We start from the raw sequence: 18,597 nt of genomic DNA, 5'->3' as shown, positions 1-18,597 counted from the left end.
CAACCTGTTTGTAAATGGTTTTTATTAGCAAAATAAGGGAGATGAGTCTACAAAGTTTCTCCCCTGGCGGAGAGCACACACATACATTGACAGTTGTGGCAGCTTCTTTACATGAACAGATCATCATTATCATCATTCCTCTTGGCAAAGTAGTACTGATTAGTAGTAGTAGAAGACCAAGTTTCCTTGACCACCGTGGTCGTCATAACCTAAATGAAAGGCTCCGTGGGTCCCCATGCAAGCGTCTCTACGCTTAAATCCTCCTTAGGTAGGATCCAAGAATGGCATCTGAGTCATAACATATTTCAGACCTCAACCTTGCCTTTGTAACCATCATTTATCTGGTTCAGTTTTTCTCTCCTTAAACCCCCAAAACTCCACATACTCTCCTCCAAGTACATTAAATATACAGAAAAATGTGCCTATTCTGGTCTTTGTACTTTTATCACTCGAATGTACTATAAGCTCGATGCCTCAACAAACCATTTTCCGAATAGCTGGGAAAATGGATACTTTATACACCGTTTAAAAACCAGAACCCCAGAGTTTTGGGGTAAATGTAACAATATACATCTCAGTATTGTACTGTGTGATGAGCCAGGAAGGCCTTCCACTGTCATGGCGGGTGGAGGGTAGAGGGTAAGGGATTGTGGAGGCTACATGTTGGTCACCATGGAGACCCATGTACCTTTAAAAGCAGTGGGAAATCCCCCTCTTCCCGATAGCTCAGTGGTGTGTACATACAAGATAGCAGAGACACTAACATATGAAAACAGTTAATCTCTTTATGTTCAGAACAATTCAGCAGGCAACAGAACAAGCATTGGGACTACGACCGCAGTAAAAGGCATGCGAAGGCACAAGTACCAACAAACTGAACTCAAAGTTTTACCCCTCTTCTTCCCTTTTGGGTTGTAGGGAAGGAAGAAAAGGAGCATTTCCACCAACAGCAAAGTTTCCTTTTCCAGAGAGAGAGAGAGAGCGATAGAGAGACAGAGAGAGAGAGAGAGAGAGAGAGAGAGAGAGAGAGAGAGCGCGGTAGAAACAACAGAAAAAATGTGATCTTGGTCTCACAAATTTAAAACAAAAGGAAGAAAAAAAAAAAAAGGACCAAAAACCAAAAAAACAACAACAACAAAGTGTGAAGGTTTACTGTGACGTTTTTACAATGAAACAAACATCCTACACAAATGTCATAACGCTAGTTAAAAATGTTCCAAGACAAAAACATAAATAAAGCTGTTAAAAGTGGCGTATAGTACAGCACTGGTCTGTGACTGATCCTCCAACTCTTCTCATCTTCGCCGCCAAAGATGCACAATAATCTGGCTCCACTGCCTGAGGACAGAAGAGAACAGAGAGACATGAAGGAAGGGACATGTCTTTTGTCAGAAAGGTTCCGCAGAGCTCGACCTTGCTACTATCACTTGTCTAACATCTCAATGGGGCAGAACACGTATTTAAGCCTCTGATAATTCAAGGCTCCAATTTCCACCATTAAATTACACAACTAATTATGATGGATTATGCTGCATCTGTGTGATCAATTTCAGCTCTTCCATAATTCCGGCTGCTTCATCTTTAGAAACAAACCATGAAGTGGATTCGTTAAACGCATTCAAAAGAAAGGCCAGTTGCATGGAGCCACTGAATCCAGGCCCTTGCATTTTGCTCAGCACCTCCGACAGCATCCTGGTGCTACGGTGAACGCACATTCAGAGCCCACACCCACCATGTGTAGACCCCACAAAAAGGAGCTGAACTCAGGCTGTTCCTTACCACAAAAAAAGGGTCGTCGTCGTCATTGCTCTTATGCTCAGAAGAGTCCACAGTCTTTCAGGTTGTTCTTGATGATGACGTCAGTGACGGCATCAAACACAAACTGCACATTCTTGGTGTCTGTGGCGCAGGTGAAGTGGGTGTAAATTTCTTTGGTGTCCTTCCTCTTGTTCAGGTCCTCAAATTGACACTGGATGTAGGCAGCTGCTTCCTCGTATGTGTTGGAGCCTGGAAACGAAAAAGAGGAAGTCGCTATGTAAGAAAAGGCACTGAAATAGCACATCTGTATTATTTGAGCACTGAGTGATACGGCGAGGTTTCATCCTGCTAACCGTGCAAGCGGAGCCGAGCTGTGTGAAAAATTCCGTCCATCAGCTTAAAGGTGTAACCCACCATTTTAGGAAAACATTGACTTGTTTGCTTTCTTGCAGAGTTATATGGGAAAACAGATACAACTCATGTCTGAACAGCAGATATAAAGCTACAGCCAGCAGTCTGTTAGCTTAGCTTAGCATAAAGGTAAAAAAATAGGCCTCAATTATAAACGTAAAATATAGAAAAAATAGGTCACAATTTAAAACGTTGTTTCTATGAATGTCACAATACCAGAATGTTAGTAGTCAGTACCAACAACACGAACATTCTAAATGCTCTTATTTTACTCTTTTATTCCGTTTTACTAATATAAGTGGGATAAAGCCTTCGCATTACTTTTACCTAAAATGACACCAATTGTCTCCTGCTGATGGTGGAGCATTGCTACAATAGATGCAGCTGTCGCAGTTCACAAACAATAAGAGCAACGACATGTTGTCAAAGTAAAATAAACTCAAATTCTTTGTACACAATGTTTTTAACTTTAAATTAGCTTTTTTCTATTTCTTTATATTTTGAATGTGTTTTTGTTTGCACTGTTTGTCTTATAACTTTGTCATCTGTAATGCACCTTTAATGACCTTTGCTTATTTTTTCATATAAACTAACTTCTCCTACTGTTGGAACATTTTCCATGAATTGCTTCCGACCTCACCAGCATATTCTGGGTAGCAGATGGTGAGAGGACTCTTCTTGATCTTCTCCTCAAACAGGTCCTTCTTGTTGAGGAAGAGGATGATGGAGGTGTCTGTGAACCACTTGTTGTTGCAGATGCTGTCGAACAGCTTCATGCTCTCATGCATTCGGTTCTGAGGCAAAAAGGAAGAGAACGGCGGTCACTGTGTGTCACACTGAGAGTTGTGTGTCAGTTGATCCATAAACGTGAAAAAGCAAAAACAAAAAAACCTCTTGAACAGACCCCATTTCATCTTAGTGACAAAGATCACTCTTTGTGTGAACACAGAGTGCCTGCTATTATGGTTCTCTGTAAGTCAATAGCTGAACCACTCACCATCTCCTCATCCTCAGCCAGCACCAGGTCATAATCACTGAGGGCCACACAGAAAATGATGGCAGTCACACCCTCAAAGCAATGGATCCACTTCTTTCTCTCGGATCGCTGACCGCCGACATCAAACATTCTGTACGGAAGAAAAAAGTCAAATGTGAGCATGTTCCCTAGCATACGACACAATAAAATGCAAGCGGTGCATATGAAACATAAATGCATCAATAAATATCCGGAGTAGTCACTGTGGCTGCTCTGCTCTTCTGGCAGTAAACAGAAATGGTGTGTTAATTTAAAAGAAATGGTGGGCTGTGCAGGAAACGCCACACCACTGTGCACACATTAACTGTGAAATGTAGAACTGCACAATATTCTGAGTCAGCAACGTCACTGCGATGAGTGCATGCACAATGAGCTCCCCCCAGTGCATGACGTGCAATGTCAAGTAAGGCCATTAACTCTTCTGCTTGACAGTAAAGAAAACTTGCATGGTTTTCATTTTCTTAAGGTTCCGACTAATGAATGTGTCTGTGAGCATCATAAATACACAGGATAAATGTGAGAAGCAAATACAACGTTAACTCTATAGTCCCCATGCTCTCCGGTCGGCCGACGCCTTTCCCCGACCCCACATCGGAGAGAGGGATGAATGTAGGTTAAATGTGTTTCAACTGCAAACATTACTCCAGTCATTCTAGCAGGATTAGTCCACAGAGTTATTCATCTATCTGGAAAAGACTAATATCTCAAGTCACCTGGTGACAGTTCCTGTATTTTACATATCACAATTTACAATGAAAACATTTTCACATTGTCAGTTTGTTTTCCAGTATTGTGTCGTCCAAGTGCAATGGCAGAAGAGGAACAGACTTGTAGCTTTTGCACTTTATTCACTACAGTATTTGCTCAGTGGCATCTAGTAGGTGATTTTACTGCTTGTTGATTTGCACCATGTGTTCTGAGAAAAAGAATACAGTGGCGTGAGTTGTCATACATTCAGACATGATTTATATCCGTGTACTTTTCTCACACTGAAGGCCATTATAAATAATGGGCCTTTTCAAATCAGACCCCACAGGGCAAGTGTTTAAAATAAAGTCATAATAATAAAAAGGTACAACACAGACCCAAATGCACGTTAGCAACTGCAAATGAGCGAAATAAAAACATTAAACTTGTCGAAACGCGAAAGAACATTCTTGCTCAACAGGTCAGTCCCCCTTTGTTCTGTTTACCTTCGCAGCTAAAAGGTTAGTCATTAACTGCTGGAATCATAAGAAAAATACTATGAGATAACTGAGCAGACACTACTGTGTAATTCTGTGTGTAAACTACTGTGTAATGTGTAGAAATATACATCAGTGACTGTGATGGACAGTCATCAAGACTTTATTTAAGCTGCTGTATGAAACTCCAGGGAACAAGAAGTGTGTGTGTGTGTGTGTGTGTGTGTATAAACATGGAGCTTCTCACTTCTGTTTTTGGACTATTGGTAATAATTTCAACAACAGGGCCACTGCCTACCAAACTTCTGGTATCTTGACATCATCAGGCCTACTGCCTTCACTTCCTGTGCTTTTTCACACATTGCCCCAACTAAGTCATTGCTGATGTGTGCGCGACACCATCACACACTGTGTCACAACTAACAGCTGTACATGCACAAAGGGAATTTCTATTGGTGCGTGAATCATTAACAGGAAGGTGAGCTAATTAAGCCTCTGTGTCAAAGACTTTTGTGACCGAGCCAGCTGTTACAGTGAAGAAATTCTCACTTGAAGTGCAGGTCCTTGAATGTGAAGTGCGTCTCCACTATGCCCGTGGTTTTGACCCGAGTCCTCAGGACATCCTGCTGAGTTGGGATGTAGGTGGCCTGGGATATCCTGTCCAAATCGTTCAGGTAGCTGAGCGGAGGACACAAAGGAAAAGACGTTAGGGGACAAAAAACAAAAGACAGAGAGTGAGAGCAGAAAAGGGATTGAGAAAGAGAGCTGGATGTGGAGGAAGTGAGAGAAACTGTGTCAGAAGTATCAAGGTCAAGTGTATAACTTTCAGAAGAACAAACAAGTCACAATCTGCGATAAACTAAGTTGCTTTCTGTGTTTCCCGACTGTAAGCAAGTCGTGATACATTGGGGTTGAATAACTGTGGCAGAGAGTTCTGCTGCTCAGTCTGCACAGCATATGTTCCACATGCTTTAACATTAGGGTTAGGGGATTCTTTTCATATTGTCAGTGGTATAAAGTTTGGGCTAAGATGAAAATTTTGGCCGTGTTACATTTAGACATAATGGCTTAGCGGTTAGATCTGCTGCCTGTCAGCAAACAAGCTCCGAGGTTTTAATCGGCACCGTGGTTTTTTTTTCAGTGGTGAATATGCATTGTTTCCCCGTGTTTGGTGGATTCCCGCTGCGTCCCTCCCACAGTCCAGGGATTCGCAGCTGAATTGGAAACTCTGAGAGTCAACCCTGGAATGGAGTGACGATCTGTCAAGGCTGCTGTCCCACATTGTGAAAACTCCCAGCTGGGGCAGGCTGGAATACTCTTTAAGGCCAACGTCTACTTTCCATCTCTGCATCTTCTCTACAGTGTCCAAAATGTTTTTAAAAAGAATGTCCATCACCTGAAAATACCTTCAGTAGATCTAGTGGACTAAATGAAACTAAAGCTTCTCCTCTTTTCAGTCTTTCATACTTTCTTACTTGCTGGCAAGGCTGCTTTCCTTAACCTCTTAGGTAAACGTGAAGGAAAAGTCTACTCTTGCATGTGTTGACATCAGTGTCGAAATGATGGCAATTTTCAGATTGCTGCATTTGCATTTCTCAGGCGAACAAGTGCAATAAGTTCATCAATTCATTGACTGACTTAAAAAAAACTTTTTTTGGACAATCCAATAATAGTTTTTAAATAAAAGTGTTTCTTTGCAAAATTGGCAAAAAATACACAAGAATTTCGGAAGAAAACGAACAAAACCCCAAAAAAACCAACGTACCACATGAGTGAAAATGCATTTAGCAGAGTGGTACAGCCTCATCTAAAAATAATGGCAGACTGGTTTATCAATTCTTTTTGTTGCATCAATCACGCAAATTTTGAAATTCCTACATGTGACATGCTGATTTCAACTTTCTAAAATTAATTCCTAACCATAGCTGACATTTAAAATCACTTCCCTGCTGACCTGAACTCTTCTTACAAACATCATTTCTTACTCTACAGGTTATCACACACAAACCTACACCTCTGGATGCATTATGACCAACATCAACACATCAAGGTTATTGCTGATAAAATACAGGGAAAAGAGATTAGAGACGTCGAGTTTCTAGAAGACAAACATCAGAAATCTCCCCTTCAATTAAACAAACCCCCTGTTTGTCCTCCAGGGTATTAAATAAGATAAAAATACCCAAGGTTTAGTTTGGAGTTTCCTATGCACGAAAAGCCTGCAGAGTTAGAGGAACCAAATAGAAAATGGTCGACAACTGCAGTTCCACTGTCACCACTCATGTTTGTTCTACGGTAACAAAACAAAGCAAGTGGCTTTTTCTCCCAGACAAACTCCTTGTGATGACAGCATCTGTTTTAGTGCTAAGGGCACTTACACAGTATGTGTGATAATACAACACTCTGGAGGGGAACAGAAAGTTTTCTCAGCATTTCTGTAATTTTGCTTTCGCTTTTTAAGGTGTGGGGTTAAAGATTGAACAGTCATTCCCCAGCCACTGCGTTTTAGGCTTGGCAGAGGAGGACAAATATTGACAGTCTAAAAGTCAAGACAGATGCACGGCACTGTAGCTTTCTGCTCCCTGAGCTTAGTTGAGAGCTGGGACAACTTGTATTTGGCTATATATGGCAGCTGACTTGTGCACCAGCACTAACGTTGGCTTCTGGTCTTCTGATTTGAGAGTCTTTGTCACTAAAATGCTGACATCAATTGGTGTGTTTAGGACCATTGAGTCTTTCCTGTGCGTGACTCACAATTATGGCGAACCCTGCTGTTTACGTGTTTGTGTTTATGACTCACTATGCAGCCGAGTCGTTGAGCTGATATTCGCGGGACCGACTGAAGCAGGCTTGAACGCCCCCGTCCTTCCACAGTCGCTTAATGACACCAGCCAGCTCTGTCGTCATGAAGCCTTCCTCTGCGGAGCCAGCCAGCACGAAGAGCTGCCGTGCATCGTCCTGGAGGAAGAGTCAGGGGGGTGTCAGCATCATAAATCCACCATCAAAGTCGGCCACCAAAGTGAAACGCCAGTCACAGGGTTAAAAGGACGTTTTAGAGCCAGTGGCTGATCAAGCAACCAAAATTATTCATTCTGCTTCTACACGATCATAACGTCACATCAGTTAGGCTTGTTTTCCCAAACCTATTTAGATTTCTACTCTGAATCAACAGCGTTTCATTAGTGGCACTCACAGCTCTTGCAGCATCACCAAAGTCGATCTTGAGGCGCCCCATGGCTCTGATAATGGCGATGATGGACTGGATAGTGTTGCTGTAGACCACAGCCTTGTACTGCTTGCATTCTTCTTCCGAATAGCCTGCCTCGTGGATGATCCTGCGGAAAGGTGGGGAAACACTGGTCAGTAGTTGAACCACTTACCTGCACTGCAAAAAAAAAAAAAAACGTTCAGCAGTGAACGACAGTGACCAAACTTTACAGAACGTCTCCTCCTCATTTTCTTTGGAAAAAGGTTATTAGCTCTCATTTAATCTTTTTGAAAAGGTGCAGTGTGTAAGATTTAGTAGCACCAAGCATGAGAGAAGCTACAGTGTCTGTTAAGAGCCACATTGGCCATGACCGCAAATGTCAGTGACAAGAAGCTCCACTTGAATATTTTTAGTCTGAAGGAGCCACGATAAGTGGGGAAGAACAGTGGGTAAGTGTACTAAAATGTGAATAGTACACTGGATACAGAGGTTTTTATTGCAGCCTAGAAGATTTTCAGTGTATCTATATTTCTTAAATTTGTTCCCACTGCGAGTATGTCAGCAGTCAGACAACAGACAGACAATAGTCATGTCAACAGGCCGGCAAGAAAAGTTTGAGATCCTATTCAACTTGAAAATGCAACTTTTCCCTCTAAAGCCAGTGTTTGGTTTGTCCTTTCTGGGCTAAGGTAGAAACACGATGTAGATATAAAATGCTCATTCTAAGGTGATGACACACTCATGAAAACAGCATTGTGAATTCTGCTAATAGAGCCTGCTAAATTTTACAGATTGGATTTTTTTCCTGCCGATAAACTGCCAAACCACTACAGGTCTGATCCCTATGCTCTTAATTTCTGGCTGCTCACTGTAAGTTGCCCTGAACAATTGCACGAGTTGACGCCAGCAATGTACAAGAAGAATTTGTTGCTTATTTGACCTTTCGAAGCAGTTCAGTATTTAAGGGAAAAGATTACCATAATTTAATTTTATTTACTGTTAAATCTCACAATAAGCACAGTATCCAACAATTACTCCACCTCTCAGTAATTTCCATCTTCTCCCTTATGTAGTGCCTTTCAGCCCCAAGCCCATGCAGTAAATAAATCACTTAGATCAGACACCTCTGTGTCTCTCTCTCATTTAAGCACCATTTGATTTACGTAAGGAAGTAAAATCATACCAGAAATGCTGATTAAAAATGTACAAACGCTGCACTTCTGACATGTGTACGTATGCTGATTGATGGTTATACCCATAAAGTGTCTATGAAATACAGCGCACACAGCATACGGATAATGTATAGGCTGGCTGTGTGCACACTAATGGATTCTGCGGGGTTGCCTCATGATCTACGATGCAGGGTGTCTGTTTGTACTTGGATTCGCAAAGTGGAATATCGCCCAGAGTGATACAATAAAAGCATGATTGGTGTTTGACACTGTTTGTGTTGTGGAAAATGAATACTCTTCCACAATAACTAGTGCGGTGCCATTATGCATATCTGATAAGAAAAGACATTGTTCATACACAGGGAGATGGAAAAAAAAAAAAAAGGTTTTTTCGTTGTTCAGGGTGTAGAATTAGTTGCAGCAGCAGCAGCAGGAAAATGAACTCACTTCATCTGCTTGACAATTGTACTTTTTCCCGATTCACCAGCACCTAGAAAGGAGAGATGGAAAATTTTTTTTTATTAAAAATGTATTAGAGAGCATAAATATTTCAAGGCAATGTCACCTGTTCCATTTTTAACCCTTGTGTCTTTTAGCTCACTTCCTTCGTCTGTGTGTTAAACAACAGTGATGTAATGAGACAGGACGAGGAACCGTGAAAATGAAACCCAAGTAGAACCACCTCCAGCAAAAGAAGTGAGAAACAAAAGTGCGTGCGTCTCGAGTCATAAAGTTAAAAGGAGCTTTTAAATCTTTGCTTTGGCCTGAGCCTGGGCCATTTCCAGAATAATAAATGGATCAATTAATGCCACTCTGCTCAGTAAAATGATGTAGCTTCTTGTAGCATTGTATGAGGAAAGTGTGTTTTGTAGTCGTTAATAAAAATATATATATAAAAAAAAAACAAAAAACAACAAAACCACACACACACACACACACACACATCATTACTGACGTTGCCAAAACATAGCTTGTCACTTCAGGATGGGAAGCCACTCCGCACTGACAACTAATTACACTGATGAGACAGTGCTATGATAAAGGGACTGAAGGGGAAGGAGGAGGCCATAAAGGGAGTCAGACTGTCGGCACATCCTTTTGCTCATCACAATGCCATGGCAACTGCTCTCGTTACATTCAGGACATGTCTAGTGTGAGGCCGAAGTCACCTGAGGAGGCTTTGTGGTTGTGATGTATCCCTTTTTGCTCTTTCCTCCACTGTACGTGATGCTCTCCATAACGAGTCACTTGGAAATGCCCTTTTATTAAAAATGTTGCTTTACCAATCAAAACCAGCTGCGGTGTCGTCATAAACCACATTCATCCGAACTCTTACGCTCTAATGGGTATTACCATGAACGACATTAGATCTCCTAATGTGCACTCTGTGTCCTCGTGTTACAGTAGTGGTGACTTGGTAATAGCAGAGGATATTGGCTGGTTGTCACTGACGTAGGCTCCTCTGCCTGGGGGAAGTTTTTCCAATGATGTTGTTATTCCCTGAGCGAAAACCCCCAGGTTGTCTCTAGTCTGTCTAAGTCTTCAGACACCGAACAAAGGGGAAGTAGAATCATAGTGTGAAACTTTCTCGTCTCTGCTGACACTATCTGTTACCTTGTGATAGTGTCACAAAGACAACAGGGTTTAGTCTTGCAAAACAAATCATCTGCGTAATCTAGTTCCGCTTTCCTCGATGTTGAAAAAACGAAACAAAACAAGACACGTCACTTCCTGCAATGGACAACAGTTTCCCCTGATCATTACATAAATAAAGAAATTCATGAATAAAGGAAGGTATAACACACAATAAATAAATAAATAAATATATGTGCATCCTGATGTAGTGGTATGTGTCTGAATTCCAACAAACTTCTCTACATTGCACAGCCCCGGGACCCTGACCCTCTGTATACCTGGATGATATTAGCCTGAGGGCACATTATTTTAATTATGTGCCACCTTTGGTGCTGCTATGGCCCAGAGGACCGTGGCGTTGGTAAAGAGGCAGCTCCCTGTGCTCTGAGGCCAAACTCTCAGTTGTGAATCCCTGAAGGACTTGCACACAGACACACACATACACTACGCTGCTTCACCAGGCTCGGCCGGCTGGTGAGCTGGCACAGTTGCACCCTTCAGGCCTGCCCAAGAGCCATTTCGACCACGCCACACACACTTGACATATCGGCGCAGTGCCTCTCATTGTGGAATGCATGAAAATCCACTTGGGCCAAGCTCTGAGCTCACACTGAAAGTAAGCTTCCATTTAAGCTCCTTAAAAAGAGAAATTTTACCTAACTGTTAGTAATGTGACTTCTGTGTGGTTTCCGGTCCTGAAACCCTCGGTCCTTTTTTTTTTAGCAAGCTAAGGTTTCTACACCTTAGCTTGCTAAAATTAAAAAAAGTACACTTTTGATGTTCTGAGCAGAAAACACAATTTTGTTAACAATTCATTAATTTAACTGAGAATAAAGAATACAAAATTATTTTTGATTCTTGAACGCTGCTTTTTTTTTAAATTGTATGTGATTGTGAAGGGAATATATATCTGGCCGACATAAAACATACAAACAAATGTCACCTTAGAATTATTTTGTGATTAAACAATCGGAGAAATAAAAGATTTACTTAATCGTTTTACTTCTTATACACACCGAACAAAACGCACATTTTTCTTGTCGTTTTCGTATCGTTTACACTAAATCGGAGAAGTAACATTTAAGATGAGAAATGATAAGCCTCAGACCAGGCCCGGGCAGAAGGGGTGGCTCTGGGGCATCGAACCCCTGTCTTTTTCCTGAATTACATCAACATTAATTCAACCTCTGGTAGAGTTGCAGCAGATTACCAAACACATAATTTGCTCTGCAGTTTCCATTTAGGACATGGTCAACATGACATTAAAGATTTCCAGTGTTTCATTAAAAAGAAATGATGCTCAGCTGCTAAATTTAAGTGCAATATGAGGCATGAGGATATTTTCTTCCTTTGAACAAGTTACAACATGAGGTTTTGTAGAGTTCTAATTTAGTTCAATTTTAAAACAACACATACCTGTGAAGTGCTGTGCAAAGCAGAGCTGCACCAAGTGGAATGAGGGACGGCTGGGTGTATCATACTCCTGCTAACTTAAGCATCATCTTGTAGCCTTGCAGTCTGTGGTTCAGATGTGTTTTGAACAGTGGGGGGGGGACACTCCCATAATAATGGGAGGGTTGCGGCAGGAAGGGCCAAATCAACGTGCTGAACATGTTCTGTTGAGGGACGAGCTGATAGCCGTTGACTCTCATTACATAAACATTGATATAATTACAACTCTATGAAATACAAGAAAATTATTCAGGTCAGGTTTTTAACTTTAACAAATGAACAATGAATACATCACGATACCTTAAGAAAAACTACAACCCTTCAGAATCCAGTCGTTGGATAATGTACATAATCAAAGTACATTGGTTTTATGAAGTTAGCCCATTAGAAGCACAGATAGCTATAAACCAGCCATAAACCTGAAAAATGATCTGACCAACATGTCCTGCATTTAGAGAAGAGGAACACATGGGCACATCTGTACTAGTACATTTCACTTGTTTTCTGTGAACTTGTACATTGAGTCTGAGCTTTAACTTCGATGTGTTTACAGAGAACTGTGTGGGATATACAGCTTTTTTAAAACCTACATTTCTGTTGACGACCAACACTTCTGCCACATGAGCCGCAGTGTTCTCACGTTTTGCTCCACATGGGAAAAGGTAAGCTTTCACTCCTATCAACAAATGAACTGTGATTGTCCTGTAACCTGTAGACCCTGAAGTCCACCTTTCGCAGGTGAGGGCAGCTCATTTCTGACTGGCTGTTTGGATCTTACATAAACACCTGTGTAAGTCAAGGCTGCTGTTAAAATGTGTTCTTTGTTTTCTCAGTCACACCGGGACGATTGTGAGAGAGTTAACGCATGTTAGTTGTGTTGCCAGCTATTCAAGTTTTTTCCAGATCGTGTTTTCTTTAAAGATCATCTTAGTTTTGTCCGTTTCAACCAAGGTGGGTGCAAACAAGATGCCGCATCTCTGAACTGTTTTTGTTCCTTACTAGCAGTTATACGCTTAAGGAAAATCGGTTCTTGGTGGCAGCTTATCGATTACATCTCACAAACATAAAAAATAACTTTTTTGTCCCATCCCTATTTTTTCCAAATTATTTAAGAAATAAGGAAACTCCATACTTGGCCCAGAGAAACTCTGAATAAACAACGACTGCTGATTTCAAAGACATTTGTGTGAGCTGTTCAGTTACTTGTGATCACCATGTATGAAAAAGACAAAATAAAAAGTTACTTTTAGTGAATCATTTCATAAAAATACAGTAATTGTGAAAATAACTAGAGGTAAACTGTGGCAGCTACACCTACAGTTTTGAATTCAGAACTTCCTGTAAATGAGCTGCCTACTAATTTCAAGCGTTCCATTGGTTCAAACTGCATCAATACCATACCGTCCAACTCTGTATTATAGTCAGTGTGACTGTGTCTGCACACCAGTGATATCATAGTGTGGCTCTAGTCAAAGCTTCCGATGCCTGAACAAAACAATACAAAGACTTGTCCTGATTTTGACCCTCACGCACACACAAACCAGACCTTTAAGGGTTACACAGAACTGACCTATTGCTCCCCGTGCAGACTCATGTTACACACCCACAGCTTTGATACGCCCCCTCCAAAACAGCCCCACAGCCTAAACCACTGGAGCAGCTGGTTTCTGTTTCTAGCGGTTCAAACTATTTTAGGAAAATCCGAGCTTAGCCCTGATGAAGCACTTTTTCCCCCGTTCTTTTCCACTTCTTTCTCCACAGAGAACAGAGTTGTTTCTATCCACCATCTTTCCTCTTGGCACTCCCTCTGGTTCTCTTCATCTTCCCCTCAATGCGACGGCAGCAAGGGGCGAACAATGTATCAGAACAATGGCAGCGTGTAGATAATGTGATTAAAACAGCTACCATTTTTGGCCCCTTCTCCGTTTACAGATTTAACCATGTGTCTCTGCTTATTCTCTTGGAGAATGAGCAACATGTGTATGCATGCTAACAACAATTAATGTTAGTAAAGATTCTTTTCTTTTCTTTTTTCGCTCAAATCAATGGCATGAAGACAACTCTGAGTAGGTGAGGAGGTTTGTGGGGGGAAAGGCTGTCAGCCCAGCCAATCCTGTGTGCACAGCCCAAGGACTTGAGGAGGGCTTAAGAAGTTTGGCACAATGTGCTAACCACATTAGTGATGCCACATTAACAGCATGGGCCCCAACATAACTCCCCTCTCTCTGTCCCTCCCTCAGTATCCCACCATTATTCAGCTGTATACATCCCTCTTCCTCTTTTACAGTCTCTCTTCATTCAAAGTCATTTTCACTTTATGATTTATTCTTCCTCTCACTAACTATGCAGTTCCTCTTTTTTTCTTTTCTGTCACTCTCTCTCCAGGGGGGATGCAAGTATGAGTCAACCACGAAGGATTCCAAGAGCCGTCAAGCTGCGCTACCCACCAGGGGAAATGACCACATTAAATCTCAGGGATTGATGTGCCAACAAGCAGATCGATAGCTAAAAGATTCTCTCTCTCACACACACACACACACACTGGCACAGACTTAACTTCTCACAGAGATGTCTAACGATGCCTGCAGCGATAAAATAATGTCCACAATTTAAGTTGTCTGATTTGTCTGTGTTTTTTGAGAGCCCCCCCCCCTCCCCACAATTACCCCATCTCCAGGATGAGTATCAGAGTCATGCTGCATTACATGTTTGGCAATGCTGGTTACATAATAGTAAAAAAGAGGGAACAGTGAGAAAAGTTAGAAAAAAAGTCTATGCATTATTAATAAAACCTGCCCACAGTTGCTCGACAGCTATAGAAAGACTAATTAGGCTGAGGAAATTGTAATCTATTTTAGCATGTAGATATGAATAGTAGGATAATTGGATCCTAGGGATGATGGAAATAAAATGAAAGTCAAATAAAGGCTGGGAGCTAACGGAGAAATAAGTTTAGTGTTCACAAAAACAATCACATCCCCTCTTTATAAACAGACGGGTTTGGGAACTGAGAGCTGGACATACAGACTCACAAAGGTTCCAGTCATTGGTCATTCTTCTGGTTTCCATCGGCGAAAAGGTTTCATGCCAGTGACAGAGAGCGCACCAAAGACTGCGATTACAGTTTAAGAACGCGCTTGAAAACCGAGTGGTCATCGCACGAAGGTGCCACTCACCAAATCCCCAGAAGTTGTGTCCACAAACATCTGGGCACTGAGGTGAGGGTCACCTCAGGGAGAAGACCAAGAAAGACTCTTCCAGTAGCCTATAGCACACCCCTACAGACCTCCCAGCCTTTTACCATCAAGCCACGTTTCCTTGAGTTTAGACTGTGTTTAGAGGAACGTATACTCCAGAATTGCTTGCACATCAACAACTGTTTATCTCCAAGGTAAACAACTCAAACTCCCAAATCCGGCCTCGAGCTTTTCCACATTGGAGCTTTTTAATTTTTAATGCTTGAGTCATTAGCAACGTTCTCATCTTACAGGCCCTCCTTTCCTTTCTCCTGGCATCGCAGCCTTCTGTCAGGTGTCACCTCGGGCAGTAACCCGAAGAGGCCGAGTGTGTTACCTGGCTACGGCTCTGAAAGGATCAAACACAAAACCGTAGGAAAAGGTGCCAAAGTGGCCACACGTGGGGCCACACGAGCTGCCAACGCCACTATCACCACACTAACAGCTACGCGACCAAGCCTGGGGCAGCATAGCAGAAACTTGACCTAACTTGATCACTTTCAATCAACAAGCCCCATCTGGCCTGCAAGCACCTGAGGAATTACGAGAGAAAACAGGAAGAAAATCAAGCATAACAACACTAACTGTCTTTTTTTTTTTTTTTCTCCCAAGAGACCTACAGATCATGTTCTTTTCAAATCCAACCTGCCACTGAGAAAACTTGTTCCTGCGTAGTGCAAAGAGCACAACAAGCTTTTGTTTGTCTTGCTCTGTCCACAGCTCTTATTCTGTGCCTTCTGTCAGGTGCCTGCCTGCTACTGCTATTGGCTTTAGACTGTGTGTTCTGGTAGCTCACATAGCATGTGTGTGCATGTCAACATTCCCAAAGCGAGCCACCTAACTGGCTGATGGAAAGCTTTCTCACCTAGGGTCTTCATTTATAAGCTTTGCTCTCCCCCACGTGTTACCAAAGCCATTAATTTACACACGGCCGACTCCTATAATAGAAGAAGGCGTGGGGAAATGAAATAATTGCAAGAAATAATAAGGTAAACCGGCTTCTATGGGTGAACCAATCCATTTGTAATACACACTGGTGGCAGAATCCATAAAGATACATAGCTTTACAATCATAGATCATTATATTGGTGGATTCTTAAAGGCTCCCTAAACAAGATTGTATTTTGGTGAACAAAATCAGCCACTGCTTAGAGTAAAGGGTCATGAAGCAACTCTCTCACGACAGCTTGTTGACATGGCTCCTAATTCCTACTTACTCATGTTTATGTGGTTTCTGGTCAAGTCTGACTTCATATTTGCCACTTTACTAAACTGTCCTGCCTTTGTTGCGCAACGTGCACTTTTCAAGTAGCATCTCTGTAAGTATCTCATTTCTGAATTTTAGAGAAAGACAGTCTGGCCTTCAAACACAGAACACTACAATTAGTACGAACCAAATCTCTTCAGCACTCTGGGACTGAGGCTTTACATGACTGGACAAAAGTAAAGTTTTTAGTAACATTTAGTCAGGCCTGGGTCCCCAATGAGTCACGGGCCTTTCCTCCCTGCACTGCACTGGAGCAGACCAGAGGAAATGTGCCATTGTTGAAAGGGTTTAGTGAATACAAACGCTCCACAGATATGGCTGAATGAATCTGATGCCAATCAGCAGGGGAAAAAAAAAAGAAGAAGAGAGAGAGAAAAAAAACTTGCTATGTTTGCAAATCTGGCAACACAATTTTAATCAAATGGATTCTACCTACAATAAAACCCAAGCTTCTCTTATGTTGTTACAATTTGGTCAAGTGCAAATAACGTTATGTTGCATTTACTGACCACAGTTGACGCTTAAGTGAACGCAGCACGGACGGGGAGTGTGCTAGCGATGCGGAATTGAAACTCCGTAACACTTCACCCAACACGGCTGACACCACCTAACACCAACCCGTTAACCAACAGTAATGTGCTTTTCGTTTTTTGCTGGGTGTGTCTCCCCGCCACCCCCCTCTTTTTTTACCATCCCCGTTTCCTCTTGGCTAACAGGGCTGTGAGCGAACACACGGCGAAGTTCGCCCTTACCGAGCAGGAGCAGCTTGACCTCCCTGGCTGCCTTCTCCCCGTCGTCCCGCAGATTCCTGTCGATCATTTTACTGCGCTCCACCGCCGCCTTGTCCTCCGTGCTCAGGGTGCATCCCATCCTCGACTGTGTCCCTCAGACCCAGATGGTGTACAAAAATATCTAAAATACCATATATACAAACAATGAATAGTTAAAACCGCCTTCGCCCCGCACACACGCCCTTTTCCTTTAAATGACAGGCGATCGATCTGTTCGTGGAGTTAAAAATCAGGAAGCGGTTCGTCTAATTACAAAAAAAAGTGTAGCGTTTCTTCTACACGCTGAAATATATTTGGTTTAAAGATCCTCCTCGCATCTGAAAGGGAGCGATTTTGACAGACAAATAGTTCCGTGGCGATGTCTCTCCCACCCGTTCGCCTCCATTCGTTGCAGCCGCCGACTGTTAGTATCGTACGTGCAGCCACGACTGGAGAAACGGCGGCGCGGCGCCCTGCGAACGACAGCACCGACCGTGTTTCCGCTCTGGCTCTTCACAATAAAGGTGTATAAATAATAAATGCTCACGGACCCCAAATTAAAAAAACAAAACAAAACTTAATAACTGACCTATACATAACAATATGAAACATATTCTTCTTATTATTATTACAGTGGATTTATGATGGGTCCAAAAAGGTTGGATTAAACATGCTTGCTCTCTTTCTGTCACAGAAAATTGTCCACACTATTAGAACGCTGGATCAGGTTAGATTGACATTTTGTTAAGAATTCTGACTAAATTAAATGCTTTTCAGTCAGATTCAAACCAAGATTTGCCTGTTGAGTATGCGGGTTTTAGTTGCTTAAAAAAAGCAATTGTTTCTGCAGAAAACTAAAAAAAAATCCATATCAAATTAATAATTGTGTGACCGTCCTTTTCCTTTCAAACTGCTCTACAGTGGATACCCAAAGTACTCAGCAGGATTTATGTCGTTCCAATCAGCTTAGAGAATTTGCCACAGTTCTTATGTGGGGCTCCGTCCGGGGCAAACCATCAGCTGCAGAGCTTCTTGTTGTTCTTTATGGGTTTGGAACCAGTGTCATGCTGCAGAATGAATTTGGGACCTACCTACTTGCTGGTGTTGGAGAGGAATCTAAGCATCTGCAGTAGCTAAAACATTATCATAGAACTGCAAATCTTTGACCCCAAAGCACCAAAACTATGTAAAATCCCAGAATGGTAGCTAGGCCACAAACATTAATGCATTAATTTATACATTATTACGAATATCCCAGCAGTGAAAAGCAAAGATGCAGTTCTGCTGTTACATGTGACAGAAAACAAAGAGACATCATTTTCTGTTACATATCTGCTGTGTGTCATATCGAACATACTAATAACAGAGTAAAAATTCAAATTTAAGACTAACATGCACAATGCACATGTTGTTGTCCCATTTCTTTCTTATAATATCCGACCTGTAAAGTGTAGTTGCCCTGGACGGC

At 41.9% G+C, this 18,597-nt stretch overlaps 1 protein-coding gene across 2 annotated transcripts; it reads right to left on the bottom strand.

Annotated features, from left to right (window-relative positions):
* Positions 1-4: 4 nt before the first annotated feature.
* Positions 5-17,577, bottom strand: gnai1 (guanine nucleotide binding protein (G protein), alpha inhibiting activity polypeptide 1). 2 transcript variants are annotated; one of them, XM_067491125.1, is made up of 9 exons: positions 17,112-17,577; positions 9,217-9,259; positions 7,583-7,724; positions 7,190-7,347; positions 4,939-5,067; positions 3,167-3,296; positions 2,810-2,963; positions 1,780-2,007; positions 5-1,338 (listed from the first exon to the last, which is right to left on the bottom strand). In XM_067491125.1, the coding sequence occupies exons 1-8, from the start codon at positions 17,227-17,229 to the stop codon at positions 1,817-1,819; spliced, it is 1,065 nt and encodes a 354-aa protein (XP_067347226.1). In that variant the 5' UTR covers positions 17,230-17,577; the 3' UTR covers positions 5-1,338; positions 1,780-1,816. The 2 variants fall into 2 exon arrangements, with proteins under 2 accessions (XP_067347226.1, XP_067347227.1); XM_067491126.1 differs by lacking the exon at positions 17,112-17,577 and adding an exon at positions 11,821-14,077.
* Between the last annotated feature and the right edge of the window lie 1,020 nt (positions 17,578-18,597).

This window comes from Channa argus, chromosome 21, assembly GCF_033026475.1.
Source record: "Channa argus isolate prfri chromosome 21, Channa argus male v1.0, whole genome shotgun sequence".
NCBI classification, from domain to species: Eukaryota; Metazoa; Chordata; class Actinopteri; order Anabantiformes; family Channidae; genus Channa; species Channa argus.
The sequence above is the reverse complement of the archived record's forward strand: the minus strand, read 5'-3'. Positions and strand labels throughout refer to the sequence as shown.